This window comes from Perca flavescens, chromosome 19 (assembly GCF_004354835.1).
Source record: "Perca flavescens isolate YP-PL-M2 chromosome 19, PFLA_1.0, whole genome shotgun sequence".
In the NCBI taxonomy this organism is placed as follows: domain Eukaryota; kingdom Metazoa; phylum Chordata; class Actinopteri; order Perciformes; family Percidae; genus Perca; species Perca flavescens.
Window position 1 is genome coordinate 572,431 of NC_041349.1, and position 25,468 is coordinate 597,898.

At 39.4% G+C, this 25,468-nt stretch overlaps 1 protein-coding gene across 3 annotated transcripts in view; it reads left to right on the forward strand.

Moving 5' to 3' along the window:
- Positions 1 to 5,045: 5,045 nt before the first annotated feature.
- The window catches only part of LOC114574030 (H-2 class II histocompatibility antigen, E-S beta chain), a 133,773-nt gene continuing 113,350 nt past the window's right edge, over positions 5,046 to 25,468 (forward strand). The window contains exons 1-7 of one of the 3 annotated variants that reach the window (XR_003695022.1): positions 5,046 to 5,148; positions 5,539 to 5,811; positions 7,961 to 8,174; positions 8,372 to 8,439; positions 9,534 to 9,647; positions 11,552 to 11,845; positions 11,896 to 12,008. Coding sequence is in view for 1 of the 3 variants with exons in the window: in XM_028606313.1 (XP_028462114.1) it covers positions 5,094 to 5,148; positions 5,539 to 5,811; positions 7,961 to 8,174; positions 8,372 to 8,439; positions 9,534 to 9,647; positions 11,552 to 11,577 (750 nt within the window). In the remaining 2 variants the exon portion in view is untranslated. Of the gene's footprint in view, positions 5,149 to 5,538; positions 5,812 to 7,960; positions 8,175 to 8,371; positions 8,440 to 9,533; positions 9,648 to 11,551; positions 12,009 to 25,468 lie in introns of those variants that run through there. The other 2 variants (XR_003695021.1, XM_028606313.1) reach the window with 2 other exon arrangements.

The following is a 25,468-nucleotide window of genomic DNA, read 5'->3' on the forward strand; positions in this document are numbered from 1 at the left end:
CGCCTGACATGTGGTGCGGCAGACCGAGCAAAAGCAGCTGTCCTCTCGTTTGTGTCCTACAAGAAAAAGAAACATGCAGTAAGATGAAAATGTTGTATCAAAGAAAATAAATTATGCCTAATTTTCTGATCATCTGCTCCTCCACTTACATCTTTCTGAAGGCAGTCCAAAATGTCCTTGAGTCATTGCTTCTTTCCAGACTTGGTTGCTGCTTTGTACACCTCCAGCAGTCCTGGGACCAGGCCATCAAGTCCATCGAGAAAAGTTTCCACAAGGTCTGTGGTGACAATTCTCTTGAACTCTGCCCTAATCTGAGGACACAGATAAAACAATTAGTCAAACATATTTCCGAATAGAAAACAGTACAGTATCTGCCATAAAATCTCAGCCTGATTACCTGTATGGGACGTCTTCAATTGAAAGACGTCTGATGACATTTTCTGAGACGATGATACACAGTAGCATTGTAGACCAGTTTAAGCTGAAAAGGGAGAAAATATGTAGTTGTTAAGTGTATTGTTTACTCCAAACTATTCACATCAGTCCCCAATCACACAAATCTGACCATGACTGTCGTTGTAATGACTTACTATTGTATTTTCATAAGTGGCAAAATGGCAAAACTTACAACTCCACTTCATCTACAGTTGCAGCCTAACTTATATGATGGACCATCTGCACCTGAAACACAGGAAATACATTACATTTACTCATTTGGCAGGTGCTTTTATACAAAGTGACTTACATTTGAGGAACAACATACAAGCATCAGTAAAAAAGTCATCTATGACAACAATGAATATTAGTCAGAGTTATTAACACATACAGCATCAATGGGATAAATACCTGAGGAATAACTAAGAGCATATAGTGCATAAATTAATTGAACATGAAGTGAAAGTTTTTGTTTTATTGCACTCTTTGAATAATGTCTGAGTCAACTTGATCAATGTTATCTTTAACGTTACCTGCTCCATTGTCTAACGGCAGCGTCTCTGCTCTTCTCACAGAATGAAGCATTATAGTAATAAACTACACCAAAACATTATAAGCATAAGCATCGATAAAACTGGTAACGTCGGAGCATATCGGCTCATAATTTCACTGCAAATCCCACAGTTCCCCTACTTAACCATATCATATACAGTATAGAAGAACTTAACATGGAGTTAACGCAACCACTCACCTTGTTTTGCCTTCACGCTAGCTACCAGGTGTCATCCAGATGTGGCTGACAAAAACGTAGTCATCCGCTGCTTCTCTTTTGACCATTGTCATTCTGCTCATTTGGTTGGTTTCCTCGTTTGAGAATTGCAATCGGATGGAGTGCATCATTAAGCATACAATAAATCTATCATAGTTATTAGTCAATATGGTCATATACTCATATTAGATCAAGACACCATTTTCGGGACTATTTGCACCGTGTAAGATTATAGGTAGCTTGCTGTAAAAAATAAATAAATACTGCTCTTTACCGTAAGATTTTACAGGAGCTTGCCGTTAATATTTTGTTCCTCAAAGACATCAGAATTTACAGTATTCAACTATATTAATAGAAAACGGTACACTACTGTGCAAAATATCCAGTACTTTTACAGCAATTTGTTACAGTGTATAGTCGTAATATTCTTGAAATATGTGTACGGTCTTATTCCTGCGCTTAATATTCAACAGCTCAACCCCATTATCCAGTTGAACATATTCCCCCCAACCCCGATCTTATGTAACTTTATTAGTAGCCCCTCAATCCATAGCATATCATAGGCTTTCTCAACATCAAAAAACACTCTTTATTTACTTGGGCTTTCCTTATTTCATCCTCTAAACACACCACTGGATCCATAGTGTTCCTACCTTTCCAAAAACCACTTTGATAAGCTGCCATCATGCCTCTACTTTCAATGGAATGTACTAACCTCTCATTTATCATACGCTCCATTCATTTACAAATGTGTGAATTCAATGCAATTGGCCTATAATTCCGCTTGAATCTTTACCTGGTTTCCTTATTGGTACAATCAACACCTCTCTCCAACTCTTTGGCATTTTATCCTCCTCTCAAACTTTGTTATATAACAACAATAATTTCTCCAGGCCATCAGAATTTAAATGCTTTATCATGCTATAACAAACCTCATCTTTACCAGGCGCAGTCCTACCCAAACTTTCCCCCAAACTGAAAGGGACACTCAGACCATCACCATCACACTTAACTTTCCTGCATAGAGCCTCCATGTTGTCCGCTTTCGTTTTTCCTCTGCCTCTGATTCACGCTTTGAACGCTTTAGATAAAGTTTAGATAAACTTTATTGATCTAAATACATGAAACAAGTGACAGCAGCTCAGTGTTCCAACCTTAACATAACACAGAAAATGAAAATACTGCATGAACATAATATAAAAACGCCCACTTTATGAATAGCAACATGACTTTAAATGTATTTAAATACATGTCATTTTAGGATTTATGGATTAAAACTGGTGTTGCCATGACGAGCAGTAAGACCAGTGTTTATAATATACTATATATAACTATACTATATATAACTCAGAATGAGGGTTATAGTAGAGCAGTAACACCAGCAGGCTATTGCACTAAACCAGGCTAAGAGATTAACCCGGGATAGTCCAGTTATCCTGGATGAATTCAGCCAAAAGCAGGTTGAATTAAACCCAGCCAAGTAACCATGGAGATGTATTCTTTACAGTTAGGAACATTCATTCCCTTTGCTCACTTTTAAGGCAAAGTAGTCTAAATAATAATACATTTTATTTATATATCACTTTCCATGGTACTCAGAGACACTTTATAGTAAAAACAGCACATTTAGCACAAAAACACAGATTAAAACTAGAAGATATTTTAAATCCTTACACATTCAGTCGGTCTGCTCTTATCTGTCGGACATTTTCTCTCTGTTTGATAACATATTTTACAGTATATATAATATATGATATAAGTTTCCATGAGAAGCTGCTGCTCAGCGGGGGAAGGATGAGTAAATATGTGATGGATACCGTGGTCTAATTAAGAAAGCCGTGAACTTATTCTGACTATCTACAGCTGGCTGGACATAGCTTCACCTTCTCATCAAAGTCTATTCTATTCTATTCTATAAACTGGATTACAACCTAACTTTACTTTATGGTGTTTTGTAATATTTTAGGGCATTAACGTCAGTCACAGACAGTACTATACTGAAAGTGAAAGTGCCGTTTTACTTCTCACAAATGTAAAACATCTTGCACTGAATGTGAAATGTTTCTCCAACATAATTAGGGAGGATAAATGAGTTGTTTCTGAGTGTGAAGATCTGACGTTTTTCTCCTGAATCATAGATTTCTTCCTGTTATCCAAAGTGTAGAAACTGATTCAGCAGTAGAAGAGTTCATACCAACGTCTGGTTCAAACGTTACTAATGTTATCAGACAGGAGTCACTCTGCTCTCTGTCTGTGTGACATCAGAGAGGATTATATGAGTGTGTTTTCATTAGAGTTAAGGCACAGACAGACTTTTAGGTGAGCCGAGCTGTTGAACTGGTTCTCAGCAGTAGTAGTCACTGGAGACATCCAGACCCCTCATACATACATAATAATAATAAATAATCACCATCCACACCCCTCATACATACATAATAATAATAAATAATCACCATCCACACACCTCATACATACATAATAATAATAAATAATCACCATCCACACCCCTCATACATACATAATAATAATAAATAATCACCATCCACACCCCTCATACATACATAATAATAATAAATAATCACCATCCACACACCTCATACATACATAATAATAATAAATAATCACCATCCACACCCCTCATACATACATAATAATAATAAATAATCACCATCCACACCCCTCATACATACATAATAATAATAAATAATCACCATCCACACACCTCTCCTCCAACAGATACAACCAGTACAGACAGGACATAACCTCAGGGCTGCCAGAAATACCTGATTCTCACCATGCACTGACACACAGCGCTGTAACTCACTCACTGATTATTCTCAAACTCTTTCTACACTTACTGCATTTACTCTTGTAATACAAACACTGCAGTAACACTTACTGCATTTACTCTTGTAATACAAACACTGCAGTAACACTTACTGCATTTACTCTTGTAATACAAACACTGCAGTAACACTTACTGCATTTACTCTTGTAATACAAACACTGCAGTTTACTGCATTTACTCTTGTAATACAAACACTGCAGTAACACTTACTGCATTTACTCTTGTAATACAAACACTGCAGTAACATTTACTGCATTTAAATGCAGTAAGTGTTACTGCAGTGTTTGTAATCCAACCCAAACTTCATCTCTTGTAAATGTTCCAGCTGTTGGTTTCTAGCTCTGAGTACAGATAACATTCACTTCAGAAGGATTTTTTAGTTTATAAATATTATTTGTTAATGTTGAAATTGTCCAAAGTTATGATTCATGGGTTCATCTTCTTCCCCTAAAGAAATGAAGTCTGACTCGGAAACTTCAAAATCAATAAACCTCAAGATCACCACCACTCTTATTCTGTCTGTCAAGAAATATAGATATAATAATATATATAATATAATATATGCCCAACAGGGCTAACTCAACGTTTGATTGGGTAAAGAATGTGCCAATCGACTACATAATTCCTATTTACATGAACAGCAGAAGGACTTTTTAAAATAAATATGACATTGACAAATTAATAGACAGTTTATATGGCTTAGAAATGTATATATACCATATATAATTATAAAAATATAATTTTTTAGTTCTGACAATCTCTTGTCTAGCAGAGAAGGTCTTGCTGGCCCTGCTGGCCACCTCTGTAATAATCATTAATCATCATAATAATTATAATGTTAAATTAGAAGACAGTATCCAGTGTGCCAGAGTTCAGTGTGTCTGATCTGCTCCATCAGCAGCCTGTAGTCTGAGTTGTCTGCCTGGTAACAGGTGATGGTTGGATATGATTGGATGCTGCAGGTCATGTGATCATGTCCTCTGGTTTTTAGATCAGCTCTCAGTGACACTGAGTCAGTGTTTGTTAAGAGAACAGAGGAACATGGCTTCATCCTTTCTCAGGGTCTCCCTGCTCTTCATCAGCCTCTACACAGCAGGTAGGATCAATACTCTGATCACTGATCAATACTACACACTTTATACTGTTTATACTTCATCAGCCTCTACACAGCAGGTAGGATCAATACTCTGATCACTGATCAATACTACACACTTTATACTGTTAATACTTCATCAGCCTCTACACAGCAGGTAGGATCAATACTCTGATCACTGATCAATACTACACACTTTATACTGTTTATACTTCATCAGCCTCTACACAGCAGGTAGGATCAATACTCTGATCACTGATCAATAACTGATTTACACACTTTATACTGTTTATACTTCATCAGCCTGTGTTTACACAGCAGGTAGGATCAATATTCTGATCACTGATCAATAATCTGATTTATCACTGACTGATTCTGTTTCTTATACTTCAGATGGATTTCGGAGTTATGGTCTGGACCGTTGTGTGTTTAACTCGTCTGATCTGAAGGACATCGAGTACATCTACTCTCAATATTACAACATGGAGGAGATCGCCAGGTTCAGCAGCAGTTTGGGGAAGTATGTCGGATACACTGAGTACGGTCTGTACTGTGCTGATTACTGGAACAAAGATCCTTCAGAACTGGCTCAGAGGAGAGCTCAGAAGGAGACGTACTGCAAACACAACATTGATATCTGGTACCCTCATGCTCTGACTAAATCAGGTGAGTTAGTGTTTCTGTGACATCATCATCTGATTTATTAATTCACTGAATCATCATCAACTCATCTACTGATTCATCTGACTCATAGTTTATAATAATCAGATTTATTTAAAGTTTCAGCAGGAAATCAGATGGTGAAGTTATTCTGAACCAGTTTGCTCTATGAATATTTAATTATTACATATTATTTAAATTAAAAACACTCTTTAAATAAACACAAAACTATAATCTGGTGTAATAAATTAATATTTTATGAATGAATGAATGATTTTAATGTTTAAATCAAAGCACCACCTGCTGGTTGAACCCTGGTACTGCAGCTACTGATAATACATATTAATATTATAATGATTATAATGATTATTCATACTGATAATACATATTAATATTATATTGATTATAATGATTATTCATACTGATAATACATATTAATATTATAATGATTATAATGATTATTCATTATGAACTCTACTGACAACAGTCATATTATTATGACTAGTGTTATATTTAAACATTAGAGCTTAGAGTTTGATTTTAGACTCTAGATTTACTTTCACACTTTACAACTTTATATGATTCTCTCTTATTGAAATGTTATTGAGTGATATCTGACTTAATAACATTTATAATAATATAAAGTCATGTTCCTGTTATAATAATTAACTCATATTTAAATGTTATTGTGTGATATCTGACTTAATAACATTTATAATAATATAAAGTCATGTTCTTGTTATAATAATTAACTCATATTTAAATGTTATTGAGTGATATCTGACATAATAACATTTATAATAATATAAAGTCATGTTCCTGTTTATAATTTATACATAATTTATAATAATATAAAGTCATGTTCCTGTTTATAATAATTAACTCATATTTAAATGTTATTGTGTGATATCTGACATAATAACATTTATAATAATATAAAGTCATGTTCCTGTTATAATAATTAACTCATATTTAAATGTTATTGTGTGATATCTGACTTAATAACATTTATAATAATATAAAGTCATGTTCTTGTTATAATAATTAACTCATATTTAAATGTTATTGTGTGATATCTGACATAATAACATTTATAATAATATAAAGTCATGTTCCTGTTTATAATAATTAACTCATATTTAAATGACTTAATAACATTTATAATAATATAAAGTCATGTTCCTGTTTATAATAATTAACTCATATTTAAATGTTATTGTGTGATAGTGTGATATAACATTGACATAATAACATTTATAATAATAATAAAGTAATGTTCCTCTGTTTATATTTAAAATTGTGTGATATCTGACATAATAACATTTATAATAATATAAAGTAATGTTCCTGTTATAATGATTAACTCATATTTAAATGTTATTGTGTGATGTCAGACTTAATAACATTATAATATAAAGTCATGTTCCTGTTATAATGATTAACTCATATTTAAATGTTATTGTGTGATATCTGACTTAATAAGATTTATAATAATATAAAGTCATGTTCCTGTTACAATAATTAACTCATATTTAAATGTTATTGTGTGATGTCAGACTTAATAACATTTATAATAATATAAAGTCATGTTCCTGTTATAATGATTAACTCATATTTAAATGTTATTGTGTGATATCTGACTTAATAACATTTATAATAATATAAAGTCCTGTTCCTGTTATAATAATTAACTCATATTGAAATGTTATTGTGTGATGTCTGACTTAATAACATTTATAATAATATAAATTCATGTTCCTGTTATAATAATTAACTCATATTTAAATATTATTGTGTGATGTCTGACTTAATAACATTTATAATAATATAAAGTCATGTTCCTGTTATAAATGATTTATTACCAAACTGAAAACTGCTCTAAATAATAATGTTCAGTATGTTTCAACATTTATTTTAATGTCCTGATTTCATTTCTACTGTTAATGTCAGTTTTTATAATGGTGGATTCTCCCAGAATGCTCCTGTGAAATCTGTCATTCACCCATCAAAGCCAGTGGGCGGGACATAAGTGAAAGGCACCAATGAGAGGACAGCATGTCCCTGCTGTGGTGTGTGAAGGGCTGTGGGCCGAGCTGAAGGAGCTTTAATGAAGGACATAATGAATAATGTGATGGCCATGTGTTGTGTGTTCCAGCTGAGCCCTATGTCAGACTGAGCTCTACGGAGCCCTCTGGTGGTAAACATTCAGCCATGTTGGTCTGCAGCGTCTACGACTTCTACCCCAAACAGATCAGAGTCAAGTGGACCAGAGACGGACAGGAAGTCACCTCTGATGTCACTTCCACTGATGAGCTGGCAGACGGTGATTGGTACTACCAGATCCACTCTCACCTGGAGTACACGCCCAGGTCAGTCGCCTACAGCTTCTGGTTCAGGTTCTGGTCCAGTTAGCTTCAGGTCCAGGTAGCTTCAGGTCTGGTCCAGGTCCAGTTAGGTCCAGTTAGGTTCTGGTCAGGTTCTGGTCCAGGTTCTGGTCCAGGTTCTGGTTCTGGTCCAGTATTGTCAGTAAGAACCAGAATCTCTGATGTCTGGTTTGTGTCAGCAGGTCTGGAGAGAAGATCTCCTGTATGGTGGAACACGCCAGCCTGAAAGCTCCTCTGATTACTGACTGGGGTAAATACCTGTCTGTCTCTCTACCTGTCTGTCTCTCTATTCATCTGACTCTCTATCCGTCTGACTCTCTACCTGTCTGTCTCTCTACCTATGTGTCTCTCTACCTGTCTGTCTCTCTCCCTGTCAGTCTCTCTACCTATCACTCTACCGGTCTGTCTGTCTACCTGTCACTCTACCTGTCTGACTCTATTCCCTGTCTGACTCTCTGCCTTTCTGACTCTCTGCCTGTCTGTCTCCTCACCTGTCTCTCTCTCTCTCCTTGTCTGACTCTCTCTCTCCCTGTCTGTCTGTCTCCTCACCTGTCTGTCTCTCTCTCTCTCTGTCTGTCTGTCTCCTCACCTGTCTCTCTACCTCCCTATCTATCTCTCTCTTCCTTTCTGACTCTCTACCTGTCTGTCTATCTCCTCACCTGTCTGTCTCTCTCCCTCCCTATCTATCTCTCTCTTCCTGTCTGACTCTCTACCTGTATGTCTGTCTCCTCACCTGTCTCTCTCTCTACCTGTCTATCTCTTGTCTCTCTACCTTTATGTCTCTCTACCTGTCTGTCTTTCTCCTTACCTGTCTCTATCTACCTGTCTGTCTTTCTACCTGTCTGTCTTTTCCCCTGTCTGTGTCTATCTCTCTACCTGTCTGTCTTTCTTCTCACCTGACTTTCTCTACATGTCTCTCTCTACCTGTCTGACTCTTTAACTGTCTGTCTGTCCTCACCTGTCTCTCTCTCTACCTGTCTCTCTCTCTCCCTATATGTCTGTCTCCTCACCTGTCTCTCTCTCTCCCTGTCTCTCTGTCTGCTCACCTGTCTATCTCTCTCCCTGTCTGATTATCTCTCTACCTGTCTGTCTCTCTATCTGTCTGTCTGACTCTCTCCCTGTCTGTCTCTCTACCCGCCTGTCTCTCTCTACATGTCTGACTCTCTACCTGTCTGTCTCCTCACGTCTCTCTCTCCCTGTCTGACTCTCTACCTGTCTGTCTCCTCACGTCTCTCTCTCTCTCTCTCCCTTCCTGTCTGTCTGTCTCCTCACCTGTCTCTCTCTCTCCCTTCCTGTCTGTCTGTCTCCTCACCTGTCTCTCTCTCTCCCCCTGTCTGTCCTCAGATCCGTCCATGCCTGAGTCTGAGAAGAACAAGATTGCCATCGGAGCCTCAGGACTGATCCTGGGTCTGGTCTTATCTCTGGCTGGATTCATCTACTACAAGAGGAAGGCCCGAGGTCAGAACAGGGTTCTCTGTAGACTAGTTCAGACCTCTTTACAGAACATTAGACCATCTACTACAAGAGGAAGGCCCGAGGTCAGAACAGGGTTCTCTGTAGACTAGTTCAGACCTCTTTACAGAACATTAGACCATCTACTACAAGAGGAAGGCCCGAGGTCAGAACAGGGTTCTCTGTAGACTAGTTCAGACCTCTTTACAGAACATTAGACCATCTACTACAAGAGGAAGGCCCGAGTTCAGAACAGGGTTCTCTGTAGACTAGTTCAGACCTCTTTACAGAACATTAGACCATCTACTACAAGAGGAAGGCCTGAGGTCAGAACAGGGCTCTCTGTAGACTAGTTCAGACCTCTTTACAGAACATTAGACCATCTACTACAAGAGGAAGGCCCGAGGTCAGAACAGGGTTCTCTGTAGACTAGTTCAGACCTCTTTACAGAACATTAGACCATCTAATACAAGAGGAAGGCCCGAGGTCAGAACAGGGCTCTCTGTAGACTAGTTCAGACCTCTTTACAGAACATTAGACCATCTACTACAAGAGGAAGGCCCGAGGTCAGAACAGGGTTCTCTGTAGACTAGTTCAGACCTCTTTACAGAACATTAGACCATCTCCTACAAGAAGGCCGAGCTCAGAACAGGGTTCTCTGTAGACTAGTTCAGACCTCTTTACAGAACATTAGACCATCTACTACAAGAGGAAGGCCCGAGGTCAGAACAGGGTTCTCTGTAGACTAGTTCAGACCTCTTTACAGAACATTAGACCATCTACTACAAGAGGAAGGCCCGAGGTCAGAACAGGGCTCTCTGTAGACTAGTTCAGACCTCTTTACAGAACATTAGACCATCTACTACAAGAGGAAGGCCCGATGTCAGAACAGGGTTCTCTGTAGACTAGTTCAGACCTCTTTACAGAACATTAGACCATCTACTACAAGAGGAAGGCCCGAGGTCAGAACAGGGCTCTCTGTAGACTAGTTCAGACCTCTTTACAGAACATTAGACCATCTACTACAAGAGGAAGGCCCGAGGTCAGAACAGGGCTCTCTGTAGACTAGTTCAGACCTCTTTACAGAACATTAGACCATCTACTACAAGAGGAAGGCCTGAGGTCAGAACAGGGTTCTCTGTAGACTAGTTCAGACCTCTTTACAGAACATTAGACCATCTACTACAAGAGGAAGGCCCGATGTCAGAACAGGGTTCTCTGTAGACTAGTTCAGACCTCTTTACAGAACATTAGACCATCTACTACAAGAGGAAGGCCCGAGGTCAGAACAGGGCTCTCTGTAGACTAGTTCAGACCTCTTTACAGAACATTAGACCATCTACTACAAGAGGAAGGCCCGAGGTCAGAACAGGGCTCTCTGTAGACTAGTTCAGACCTCTTTACAGAACATTAGACCATCTACTACAAGAGGAAGGCCTGAGGTCAGAACAGGGTTCTCTGTAGACTAGTTCAGACCTCTTTACAGAACATTAGACCATCTACTACAAGAGGAAGGCCTGAGGGTCAGAACAGGGTTCTCTAGACTAGTTCAGACCTCTTTACAGAACATTAGACCATCTCTCAGAACAGGGTTCTCTGTAGACTAGTTCAGACCTCTTTACAGAACATTAGACCATCTCTACAAGAGGAAGGCCCGAGGTCAGAACAGGGCTCTCTGTAGACTAGTTCAGACCTCTTTACAGAACATTAGACCAGTTCCACAATAGTTTCAGTCTCAGAGGAGTTCCAGACCAGGTCCAGAGTCTGAACACTGTTTATCTTTACTACTCCTTCTGAAACCTGTCTCTAAAAGTTCTTCTATAAAATAACCTTTTTATTTAGTTTAGTTTCAGACCAGTTCAGTTTGAAGGACTAATGTCTGGATGTGTTGTCTCTTCTCTTTAATCCAGGAAGGATTCTGGTTCCCAGTAGCTGATTCTGGACCTGGTTCTGGTCCTGTAGCTGTTTGTCAGATGGAATAAAAAGCAGCAGCTGCTTCAACCTGCTTCGTGTGTTTCAGCTCAGCAGACTGTCGGTCCTGGACCATCTGCTGGGCCGACTCTACTCCTGATTCTCTGATGATCTGGACTCTGATACTCAGCTGGTCTGAACCTAATCCAGGACTGTGGTGTTACTCTGATGGTCCTGGACCAGGTCTAAACCTGATCCAGGACTGTGGTGTTACTCTGATGGTCCTGGACCAGGTCTGAACCTGATCCAGGACTGTGGTGTTACTCTGATGGTCCTGGACCAGGTTTAGTCTGGACTCTGGTGTATCCCAGCTGGATCTGAACTCTGCTTCATCTACATGTGATATGATTCTTTTCTGTGTGAAATCAATATTTTTCAGCCACTTATATCCACAAACGTAATAACTCTGATCTTTAAATCAGATATAATCAGTTATTTGAATGATTTGGGGGCTGGTAGGTTGTGTGATTGTTAGATTTATATATTTTTACTGGAGTGAAACATTTTCTAACCCTAATAAACTGATCAGAAAACTCTCTGACTCACTGTGGATTTATTGATCAGATAATAAACTGGAAGTATTTCATCTATAAAGATCCATGTCTCATAACAACTTATTCACCCAGTAAGGTGAAGTAACCCAGTAAGTAACCCTTTTTTAATATTTTATTCCAACAGTTTAGCTGATAGTTGTGATGCGGGAATAGAATGGACTCAAATGCTAGGCTCAAATAGCAAGACGTTTATTGAATAAAAAGGGAGTGGGGAGGTAGACACCAGGGACAGGGGACAAGGCAGGTAGGATGGGAGGACTCGGGAGCTGGGAGTAGGATGGTGAAGGCTGGTAGGATGGTGAAGGCAGGTAGAATAGTGAAGGCAGGTAGGATGGTGAAGGCAGGTAAAATAGTGAAGGCAGGTAGGATGGTGAAGGCAGGTAGGATGGTAAGGGTACTCAGGAGAGTGCGGGGAAGCTGGGGTCGAGAAGCCGAGGAGGAGACACTGGAGCTGGAGAGCAGAGGAGCCGAGGACTGGATGGCTGGAAGTGGAGGTGGAGGCAGGTTGAAGCATGGTGCTGTGGGAGGGGGACCGAGTGGTGAAGCCAGATGATTGTAGATGACAGACAGGTATGAGATGGTAACTGAAGGGGACAAACACAGGAAAAGGTAAGGAAACGTTACCAGAAAGACAGGGAAGAACGAGGGTCTCAAGGAGAGCTTGCAGAGAGTTTCACCAGGATGACTGGAGCATCGATCAAGCGAAGATGGTCTGTTGAGCCGGGGTTGAAATACTGATCCTGATTGTAGATGGGAGGCAGGTGTGCGCAGTGGGAGAAGGTGATGGTGGAATGATAACCAGGTGTGCTAAATCAGCTGGCAGCAGTTGCGGGAGGAGAGAGGAGAAAGGCAACAGAGACACAAGGCAGGGCCAACAGAGAAACTGACAGTAGTAAAACCAAATACAATATAGTAAACAAAGCAGAAAACTCACAACCAGCTGACCCCAACCACCACAATACTATTAATTAGTGACTTTGCTCAGCTCGTTGGTCTTTTCTGCATGTTTCTCTCTGGTGTATGAAACATGCAAAAACAAACATTATTTACATTAAACAACCCTTAATCTTTCACACGTTTTGCTGAGCCAGGATGAGAAGGTGAATCTATGTCCAGCCAGGTGTAGATATCTGGGATAAATGCATACTTAATTAATTAATTAGACCACGGTATCCATCACAGATTTACTGATGGGTTTAATCCCTAGCACACACATTTACACACACACACACACACACACACACACACACACACACACACACACACACACACACACACACACACACACACACACACACACACACACACTCATCAGCAGAGACTCCAATGTTGAGAAGTGTTTGGAGATCTTACAGTAAATGAGTAAAGCAGAGAGGGTTAGGCCGGTTACATACTGCAAGCGTTGCGCATGGCGTGTCCGTTTTTATTTGGGCTCCCATGGTAACAGGTTAGACACTGCCTGCGTGAGGCACAAGTCTCTTTTTCGCGCGAGACGCGAGTGTGTTGGAAGCGTTTCCAGGCAAAGTAGAATATGAAAATATGTTTATATGTCATTTAGACACAAATACATATTAATAAATGACATGTTGATGTTTGGAAGTCTCGAGGTTTTGACATCAATGTAGATATAAATGTAATAAAAAATGTCAGAGAATTGTTGCACCGGTCATACAGAACGAAATATTCTGTAACATATTTTGCAGTCAATACTGCCGACGTTGTCTTGCTTTAATCAAATAGCCTATATATAAAGGGTAGGATAGGCTACTATATATAAAGGTTAGGATAGGCTACTATATATAAAGGTTAGGATAGGCTACTATATATAAAGGTTAGGATAGGCTACTATATATAAAGGGTAGGATAGGCTACTATATATAAATGGTAGGATAGGCTACTATATATAAATGGTAGGATAGGCTACTATATATAAAGGGTAGGATAGGCTACTATATATAAAGGGTAGGATAGGCTACTATATATAAAGGTTAGGATAGGCTACTATATATAAAAGGGTAGGATAGGCTACTATATATAAATGGTAGGATAGGCTACTATATATAAATAGGCTACTATATATAAAGGGTAGGATAGGCTACTATATATAAAGGGTAGGATAGGCTACTATATATAAAGGGTAGGATAGGCTACTATATATAAAGGGTAGGATAGGCTACTATATATAAAGGGGATAGGCTACTACTATATATAAATGGTAGGATAGGCTACTATATATATAAAGGGTAGGGATAGGTAGGACTACTATATATAAAGGGTAGGATAGGCTACTATATATAAAGGGTAGGATAGGCTACTATATATAAAGGGTAGGATAGGCTACTACTATATATAAAGGGTAGGATAGGCTACTATATATAAATAGGATAAATATATAAAAGGATAGGCTACTATATATAAAGGGTAGGATAGGCTACTATATATAAAGGGTAGGATAGGCTACTATATATAAAGGGTAGGATAGGCTACTATATATAAAGGGTAGGATAGGACTATATACTATATATATATAAAGGGTAGGATAGGCTACTATATATAAAGGTTAGGATAGGCTACTATATATAGGATAGGATACTATATATAAAGGGGGTAGGATAGGCTACTATATATAAAGGGTAGGATAGGATAGGCTACTATATATAAAGGGTAGGATAGGCTACTATATATAAAGGGTAGGATAGGCTACTATATATAAAGGGTAGGATAGGCTACTATATATAAAGGGTAGGATAGGCTACTATATATAAAAGGGTAGGATAGGCTACTATATATAGGATAGGCTACTATATATAAAAGGGTAGGATAGGCTACTATATATATATAAAGGGTAGGATAGGCTACTATATATAAAGGGTAGGATAGGCTACTATATATAAAGGGTAGGATAGGCTACTATATATAAAGGGTAGGATAGGCTACTATATATATATAAAGGTTAGGATAGGCTACTATATATATAAAGGGTAGGATAGGCTACTATATATAAAGGGTAGGATAGGCTACTATATATAAATGGTAGGATAGGCTACTATATATAAAGGGTAGGATAGGCTACTATATATAAATGGTAGGATAGGCTACTATATATATAAATAGGATAGGCTACTATATATAAATGGTAGGATAGGCTACTATATATAAATGGTAGGATAGGCTACTATATATAAAGGGTAGGATAGGCTACAATAACAAGGTAGTGTGTGTTCTGAGTGACGGTCCAACATCAGATAGGCTGTATAGGCTCTTTACAGCTACACTAAGTTGTTATAAACAGATTTTTCAGAGTTTGAATGTGTCGGCGCTGTGTCCCGAGATCAGCCCTCCCTGTTACCTAGCAGCAGGAGCAGCGCCGCGTCAGACACTCTTCTGGTGTGGAGGACACAGAAACATCCACGCAGCTGAGACGCAACAGAAACGCCACGCTCACGAGACGCGTGCAGTGTGTAACCGGCCTTAGGGTTAGTTGACAGTACGTGCAGAGAAATGGAGCGATAGCAAACAGCAAACTAAGCAGACGAGACGGACAGATGACCTGCCTTGGACACTGGCGCCATCTTGTCTCCTTCATGCTTAATGTTCCTTCAAGCTTCATTCAATGTTTGTTAAATGACATCTTGTTTCTTCAGAGGTCGACTTTATATTTTATTAGTCAGTTGTTTTGTGATATTTGATATTGTTGATTATTTTTGTGATTTTGTAACTTCCAATGAAAATCAGACTTTACATCTGCAGCCCCTTAGAGCCTACTGTGATTGGCTAGTACTACTGGGATGTGATTGGCTTGTTGCCTCAACTAACTAGCCAGCCACTGCTCTTCAGACGTCTGCTGTTCTGCTCCATGCACTGAGGCCAAGAAGGAAAGCACCACGCCATTTATCTGCCCACTGTAATGACACAGAGCTGCATTTACATTAACTAAATATTTCTTTACTTCACCGATACACTTGTCCTAGCATCGGAAAGCATAATGCTATCTCTGTAAAACTACTGTCTGACGTACAGCTAATCATATCGTGTTGTTAGTGATACGTTATCTGTCAACACAGGACTCTAAGGTGATCTGATAGGCCAGGCACATCTGGAACCTACAACAGTCTTCAACAGGACGATGACTTAAGATTAACACAATAGTCTCCCATGTCCAGACCTTCCTCCACAGTGCTGCAGAGGAGAGTCCTTCTAGTCCACACAGCATTCTGGGATGGGAGTAAATCCTGCTCTGGTTTATTGGCATTTCTTTAAACCAATCACAATCATCTTGGGCGGGGTTAAGCTCCAGACGGAGCCACGGTGCCTCTGCTAAAGACTGATGATGGAGGTCTGCAGGGGTCAAAGGTCACCTCACTGACTCCACCTGTAGTCAAACCATAGATATTGTTCTATATCTATGAGTCTGACCTCCTCTCTCTCTCTCTCTCTGCTCCTGGTAACTGATGACTCATCAGCAGCTCTGCTTCTGATTGGCTGCTGTAACTTAAGTGAAAGTAAAGAGTCGGGACTATCCAGACGCTGCTGTGTTCAGGTGCTGCAGGAAATCTGAGTGTCTTCATAATAACTGAGTGTTACAGCTGATCCTCAGTGTTAGAGGAGGAGGTGGTAAACTCCTGGTTTTACAGAGACACCTGAAGGCATCGTGTGGTCCGACTGGTTTTGGTGTTGAACAGAGAACGAGGAAACAGTTCACCAAACACACACTGACTCACAGATACAGTTATGTTTACTTTCTACAGCTGCTTTATTATCAGCTTTAATATTATTATTATTATTATATAGCAATATATTATTATATAGGAATTTTTTTTTACAATATATTTTATTAATTTTAAACAAACAACAAACCAACAAGCCCAGCTATTACCAACATACAAAACAAGGGGAAATCATTCACACACACAAATTGCACACTGTATGTCACATCACATAACCTACATTATTGTTTACAACAAAACACAAACAAAACAAAAAAATTTCAAAAGAGTTTATGACTTATTGGTGAAGACAAAATGTGGTCTCCCATCCTGCAGCAAACCAGCAAGATCACCAGGAAGGTAATCAAGAAAAGGTTGCCAGATATTATAAAACAAGTTGGTATTGCCCCTTAGTGTGGCACTGAGGCGTTCCAGAGGAAAAACTTAAGTATTTCTCTGTACCACTATGTGACCAAGGGAGGTTTTTCCTCAATCCACTGGAACAGAACACAACGCCTTGCTAAAAGTAAAAGTTTACCCAGTAACAATAGTTGCCCTGCAGATAGAGAGAGCTGCTCTAGATGTAGATTCAGAAGAAACAAGACTGGTTCTGATTTAACTGTTTGTGAAAAATTTAACTTAGCTCCTTAGAAATATTCCTCCAATACCTGAGTATTAGGGGACATTACCAAATACAATGATAGTAGGTCCCTACTTCTTTCTTACACTTCCTACAGAGGGGAGAGACTTGGGGGTTAATCTTGTTTAGAAAATGAGGAGAGCGCTGCAATCTATGCAATATCCTGTACTGACTCTCTCTAAGTCTATTACACGTAAACAGTTTCTTAACAGATTCAAATGCATCTGACCAGATATCAGTATCAAGATCAACCTCCAAATCCTTTTCCCATGACTCCCTGTTTTTGTTAACATTGGCACAATTAAGAGAGTACAGTTTTTCATAAAAAAGTGAAATAAATTTTCTGTTATTGGAAGCGATTGAATTAAAAGTAAGGAGGAGGCCATCAATTGGATTCTCTATTGATTGGTCTGTTGGAAGTACAAGATTGGACTGTACAAAATGTCTAACCTGAAGAAAGCCAAGCTGTGTGGTATTTGGTATTTATTCTGAAGTTGTGAAAATGACATAAAATTACCGTTTTCAAATAAATTGCCCACAAATCTTAGTCCTTTGAGTACCAAACATTGAAAATACTTTTCCCCACACCTGGACGAAAAGCCTTATTTTGGGTTATAGGTTGTAATGCTAATGAAAAGCCTCTCTGACCAACATATCTAGCGATATCACGCCAAGTCTTTAGAGTGTTAAGCATAATGGGGTTATTTTTAACCTCTGCCATGGATTCACCTTTGTCAATTGAAATAAGACTGATGGGGGAAAAAGGGGCACAGCACCAGGCATCCACCAGGGTTCCCTCCTGGTGGAGAAAATGATTGAGCCAGCCTGATATAATGCGTGCATGACAGGCCCAGTTATAATACAAAAAATTGGGAAGGGCTTGACCCCCTCTGTTAACGGGTAACTGTAAAGTCTTCATCTCTTTCCGTGCCATATGAAATTTGAGAGAGCTCTTTCTATACCTAAAAATGCCCTTCTAGTGATCCTAAGTGGTAGCATTTGCATTGGATATAATATTCTGGGAAGCACGTTCATCTTCATCAGGCTGATCCTGCCCATCCATGACAGAGGGAGATTGAACCATCTTTCAAGATCACATTTAACTGCTGTCAAAGTTGGCTTAAAATTCAACTTATACAATTCTTCAACCTTAGCTGATACTCTGACACCCAGGTAAACAAAGCCAGCACTCGACCATCTAAATGGAAAATTGACAAGGGTTGCACGGTCTCCAAAGTCACCCAGTGGCAAGGCCTCTGACTTGTCATAATTAATTTTGTACCCTGAAATTTGACCAAATTGACATATAATTGCTACCAAAATTGGAATAGAATACTCTGGTGTGGTAATAAACAGTAATATGTCATCAGCATAAAGCGATATTTTGTATTCAATGTCTCCTAAAGTTACACCGGACAGCCCATTGTGATTCCTATTAGTCTCAGCAAGTGGTTTAAGAGCAAGTACAAATAAAAGCGGTGAGAGGGGACAGCCCTGACGTGTACCTTTACTCAAGGGAAAAATATCAGACACCGAACCATTTACCATGACCCGGGCAGCAGGAGACCTAGACGCTTAACCCACTAAATAAAATCCGAGCCCAACCCAAATTTATCAAGAACATCGAAAAGGTACTCCCACTCTACCCGGTCAAACGCTTTTTCAGCGTCTAATGAGACCGCCAGGACCCTCTTCTTTTTACTATGTGCAAATTGTATTATGTTTAGGAGCCTTCAAACATTAGAGACAGAATATCTATTTTTGACAAATCCAGTCTGGTCTGGTCTAATTAGGACAGGTAGCATCTCCTATAGTCTTCTAGCCAGGAGTTTTGATAATATTTTGCAGTCAACACCAAGCAAACTTATTGGTCTATAAGACCTGCAACAATCAGAAGGTTTGTCTTTTTTTAAAATCAGAGAGATGTGGGCCAGATTTAAAGTTGGTGGAAGCGTGCCTCTTTCAAACGATTCAGTAAACATGTTAGTCAGGGGTCCAATCACCAGCTTGATCATCTTTTTATAAAATTCAGGCCCGAATCCATCCGGACCCGGGGCTTTCCCACTCTGTAGTGATTTAATGGTCTCTGTAACTTCTTGTGCTGTAATTGAAAGGAGTAATCGCTTTTGGAAAACAAAAGTTTCCATATCTCACTCCCACCCCCACAACATAAAATTAACAAGCACATTATTATTCTGATCAGCCAGATCAGCAAAAAGCTCCTGTAGCTACAATATTATCAGTAACAGCAAATCCCTCATATCTTAATAGAGGAAGAAACACAGTTGAGCCAACTCGACTCTGAACCCATTTAAATTCTCCTGCAGACTGTTTTAGCTCGCTGTAATAATAGTTTTAGAATATACTTCTAAATATGTCTTCTGTATATATATAATAAAACTTACTCAGTCCTTAGTGAACCAGCAGATGAGAGTCACAGACCGGAGTCATCTTCTGACTCTATTCCGGCGTATTGAGAAAGTTTTCTGCGCCTCTCCGTGTTTAAAATTTGTGCTCCGTACCATTGTGGTTCACGGTGAGTGTAGCCGGGAATCGCATGCTGAAACGGATACCTTTGTCAATAAGGGCTTGACATACGCCGTTGAAGGCGCGACGTCTCTCTTGAACCACAGTAGACAGGTCCTGGTGAATAAAAATCTTCTTGCCTTCGTACTCCAGGTTTCGACCGCCCTCATCGCTGCCATTATCCTGGGTTTGTCTCTGGAGTTGTGAAGCTTAAGAATCACCGGACGAGGACGCGCTCCCCGTGGTCCCAAGCTGCGGTGTGCCCGGTCGATCTTGATACGGCTTTTAGTACCGGGGCTACCCTCTAAGCCGAGTACGGTCAGAAGCCAAGATTCAAAGAACTGTATAGGACATTTCCCCTCCGTGCCCTCTTCCAGGTTGAGGATACGGATATTGTCCCGCCTGCTCCTGTTCTCCATATCATCCATGCTATCTGCCATTATCTTAATTTTCTTCTCTGCTTGGCGACTCTTAGCTCCAACCCTGCCACTGTGTCTTCCACATCCGAAACTCGCTGCTCCACCGCAGGGATGCGTTTGGACTGGCTCTCTAAAGTTGAGGAGATTTTTTCTAGAGTCTCTGAGAATTTAGAGAGCTTTTCGTCCATGGCGTTAGTAAAACTTTGGGTTACCTCGCTGATCAGAGTCGTGGTGTCCACAATAGGCGGAGGCCCATCGTCTTGTAATGGAGAGTCGCTTGCTAAGCTAGAGTTAGCAGCTGAAACATTTGTCAACTTCCGTGACTGAATTTTCGTCTGTTTCGACATAGTTAATCACCAGCAAAGTTCACTTGTTTGTTGCCACTTATGTAGTTGCTATTTTAGGCTAAGAGGGGTGTAGTAAATTGCAGGAAATCTAGCTAATGTTGTGTGGGAGCGGGAGCTCAGCGAGAACACGTCCTTAGCCAGTCATGGTCACGTGCCCCCCAGGAATTTAGTTCTATTTTAATTTGTTTATAGTTCTGCAGAATTCTGCATCTCTGACAACAACACACACAAACATATCAAACTTCTTCTTTAATCTCTTAGTTTATTCCTAAAAGGCAGCAGAGAAACAAACACATGTAAAAATAATACATGTTAAATTATTGAAGATATAAAATCAGTATAAAAACAGAGTTTTTCAATTTGTCTAAAATATTTTTCTATTTGTATTTCTGTTGTAAAACATTTGGACATTATTCTCCCACAATGCATTGCTGAGAGGAAAGAAAGGAAATACAACACAATCCATCAGCTATATAAAATCTTCAGAGAAACATGTCACTCACATGTTCTATCATTTCCTGTGATTATATAACATGAATACATTAATACATTAATATATTAATGTATTAAAATAATAATACATTAATACATTAACGTTATTAGTAAAGACTAGAAGAAGAAGTCTAAACAAGCTTATGTTCAGAGATCTCTTCACACTTCATTGTTCCAATCCAATCCAATCCACCTTTATTTATAAAGCACTTTAAAAACAACACTGTTGACCAAAGTGCTGAACACAGTCTATGAATAAACAATAACATACAACAGAGGCACAACACAATATTAATAAAACAATAAAAATGAATACAGCAATACAAAACTCAAAGTCAACCCTCAAACTGAGTTAAAAGCCAAAGAAAATAAATGAGTTTTAAGACGAGATTTAAAAACACCAAGAGGCTCAGTCAGTCTGATGTGTGAAGGCAGCTCGTTCCAGAGTCTCGGAGCTGCCACGGCAAACGCACGGTCACCTCTGGATTTACGTTTGGTCTCGGGGACGACCAGTAGTGCCTGGTCAGCCGACCGGAGCAAGCGAGGGGGGGGTGTGGGGCACGAGCAGATTAGACAGGTACTGGGGGCCAGGCCATGCAGACATTTAAAACAAATAACAGAATTTTAAAATCAGTGCGAAAGTGCACAGGGGAGCCAGTGGAGTGATTGGAGGATGGCTGTAATATGGTCAAATTTTCTATTTCCAGTTAAAAGGCGAGCAGCTGCATTTTGGACTAGCTGTAATCGTGCCATGTTAGATTTGCTAATACCAGTGTAAAGTGCATTGCAATAATCTAAGCAGTGGTGATAAAAGCATGGATTAAAATTTCAAAATCCTGTCTAGATAGAACCGGTTTTACTTTGGCTAGTTGCCTCAGCTGGAAGAAGCCGGTCTTCACCACTGCACCAATCTGCGCATCAAGTTTTTGAAGCGACCGTCCAACTTGACACCCAGTTTAGTAACCACAGGGCTAATGTGTCCGGTTAGACAACCCACGTCAACAGGAACCGCAGCAGCCGAGTCACTAGGAGCAATTAACACAAACTCAGTTTTGCTCTCATTTAAATACAAAAATTCATAGCCATCCATGCTTTCACTTCATTTAGACACTCTAAAAGAGTTTTTGACCGACTTAGCGGTGCATATATTTGGCAGTCGTCAGCATAAAATGGAACGAAACATTATGACTTCTGAGGATTGACCCAATAGGCAGCAGGTACATTGAAAAAAAGGCGGCCCAAGGACAGACCCTTGAGGAACTCCCATGACAGAGGAGCCGTAGAGGACACAGCATCACCAACCTGAACTGAAAAACTTCTGCCTTCCAAATAGGACCTAATCCAGGCTAAGGCCAACCCCTTAATGCCCACACAGTTCTCCAGTCGAAACAATAAGATTTGGTGGTCGACTGTAGCGAGCCATAACCAACCGTAAGGTCCAATAGCAGCAGAGCAACAGTAACACCAGAGTCTGAAGCCAAAAAAAAATGTCATTGAAAACCCTCAGCAAAGCTGTCTCAGTGCTGTGGGCTGACTTAAACCCAGACTGGAAAATTTCAGTTATACAATTATCATTCAAAAATGTGCTCAGCTGCAAATAAACAGCTTTCTCCATAATTTTGGAAAGCAAAGGGAGCTTAGAAATAGGCCGATAATTTGAGAGTTCAAGTCGGTCCAGACCAGGTTTCTTTAAAAAGGGTTGAACAACTGCGTGTTTAAAACTCATAGGTACGACTCCAGTAATTAAACTGACATTAACAATATCAAATATGCAGGGCAACACTGTAGGAAAAACCTCTTTAAAAAGACGTGGGGGAATCAAATCATTGGGGGAGCCAGTGATCTTCATTTGACCAATAATATTTTCTAAAAAAGGCAAACTAACAGGCTCAAACTGGTTCAAAACAGCAGAACAGGTTACAGAAATGCCAAGGTACAAAGGTGGACCAATAAGGGCCCTAATGCTCTCCACCTTGTGGATAAAGAAGTGAAGAAACTCCTCACACACTTTTGATGGATTCTCCAAACACTGGAGTTGTGGGACATTAAGAACAGTTTTGAGGGCATTAAAAAGAATTCGAGGATTATGACCATTAGAAGAAATAATGTTAGAAACATGCTTGGTCTTTTCAGCTTTTACAATCCTTTTTTGATCTAAAACCTGTTGGAGTTTTTCAACTGGACCTCTCTCTTAGTATCTGAAATGACACTTGATCATCCAGTTTATCTGGACCTGTTGGGACTCTTCCAGGTTCTTTGGACCTTTCATGTTTGCTGGATCATCCTGTAGAGTTCTGGGAGACTAGACTGGACCTGTTAGGACTGGATCATCCTGTAGAGTTCTGGGGACTAGACTGGACCTGTTAGGGTGGACATCATTCACCTGTTGGGACCAAGGATCAGGTCTAAGTTTGGACAGCCTGGATCATTTTAGACTGGGGGCTCATGTTTGTGGATCATCCAAGAAGAAAACATCTGGATCATCCTGTAGAGTTCTGGGAGACTAGACTGGACCTGTTAGGACTCATGTTTCAGCTGGATCATCCTGTAGAGGTCTGGGAGACCAGACTGGACCTGTTAGGACTCAGTTTCATGTCTGCTGGAAGAAGGACCTGTTCAACAGTCAGCTGGATCATCCATCAGTTTGTGTCTCTGGAATCCTGTTAGTGGATCTGATGTCACATCAATAGTCATGTTTCCATCAAACACTTTTTTTCTTCACATCTTGAAGTATCTCATTAGAAAATGTTGATGAAATGTTTCAGCTGGATCAAAAGAAATTCTGCTTGCTTGAGGTGTTTTTGCCCTTTTCTGGAAAAAGAGTTAATAGAGGTCTGGGGCAAATCTGAGATGGAAATCCTGCTTTGACTGGAATAAGTTGCTGGATCATCCTGTAGAGGTGAACATGTAAGTTTCACATGACTATAGTCCCAGTATCCATCGGTCAACAGGGGAGTGGAGGATCAGTTGTCCCATCCAGGGTGCCGTAGACTTGTGGTACAAGGTGCGTGGTGGAGGTGTGGTGCTCTGTAGCCTGGGCCTCAGACACGTCAGGTAAACTGACATATTGGTTCAACAGCAATGATGAAATGAGCTCTAAGATTATAGTTCAAACTGTTAATATTAGAACATTATTTATAAGGATATTAAAGGCTGACAGTTGATCCACAGAGATGAAGGATAAGTCATTTCTCATCTTTGGTAATAAAAATTAAAAGTAACAAATAGACAAACACTGACTACAGGGTTAGCCAAAAGCATTGTTTGTATGCATTTACTTACAGTTTTTTTTATCACTGAACGACAGTGGGCACAACTGGAGTCACATGTCCAAAACTCTGACTCCAGTCTACACAGCAGCAGTTCATGTGGACCAAACTCTAGTTTGTTTTTCATCGCTTGAACACAGTTTTCTAAACTCTCCAAACTTATCCCAGGACTTTAACCACAACCTGCACAACACTGTAGATTTACAGCACTTTGTTCAGATGCTAACACACTGCTGTCAACACTGTTAACCACACATTCAACACAGAATAGATCTCAGTCTGGTGCCTATCAAACACTGCTGATTGAAAGCCTCAGCAGGTGTCTAGTTTTAGACTAGTTAGTGAACATATATGGTATTTATCCCTCATGCCCTCTTTAAAAAAACGTACTCTCGACACCTTCGAGGCAAAAATGTCCACGCACACAATATTAAATCATCATATATCAATATTTTTTCTGCTTTTTTTTTTTCATAAATCACTTAAACAACTTCTAACCTAATCAAAACTACCAAACATTCAATCATTTTCAGGATTTAAACCCTTTAAATGCCAGTTTATGTATTTGAAGTATTTTATTTTTTATTACAAAAAACACAAAAAATGATTTTTTTTCCATATAATGAATAATATGTAGATGGGGCTTTTGTGGGGATTAGAGGCTTGTATATGTCAAAGATAAGCAACAAAATGAATTTGATTGCATTAGTATTTTTTACATAGTTCCGGATACTCCCTTTGGACACCTTCGAGGCAAAAATGTACATGTCCAAAAAACTGTTATTAAATCATCATATATCAATATATTTTTCTGCTTTTTTTTCATAAATCACTTTAACAACTTCTAACTTGCTCTAAACTACCAAACATTCAATATTATTTTAGGATTTTAACCCTTTAAAT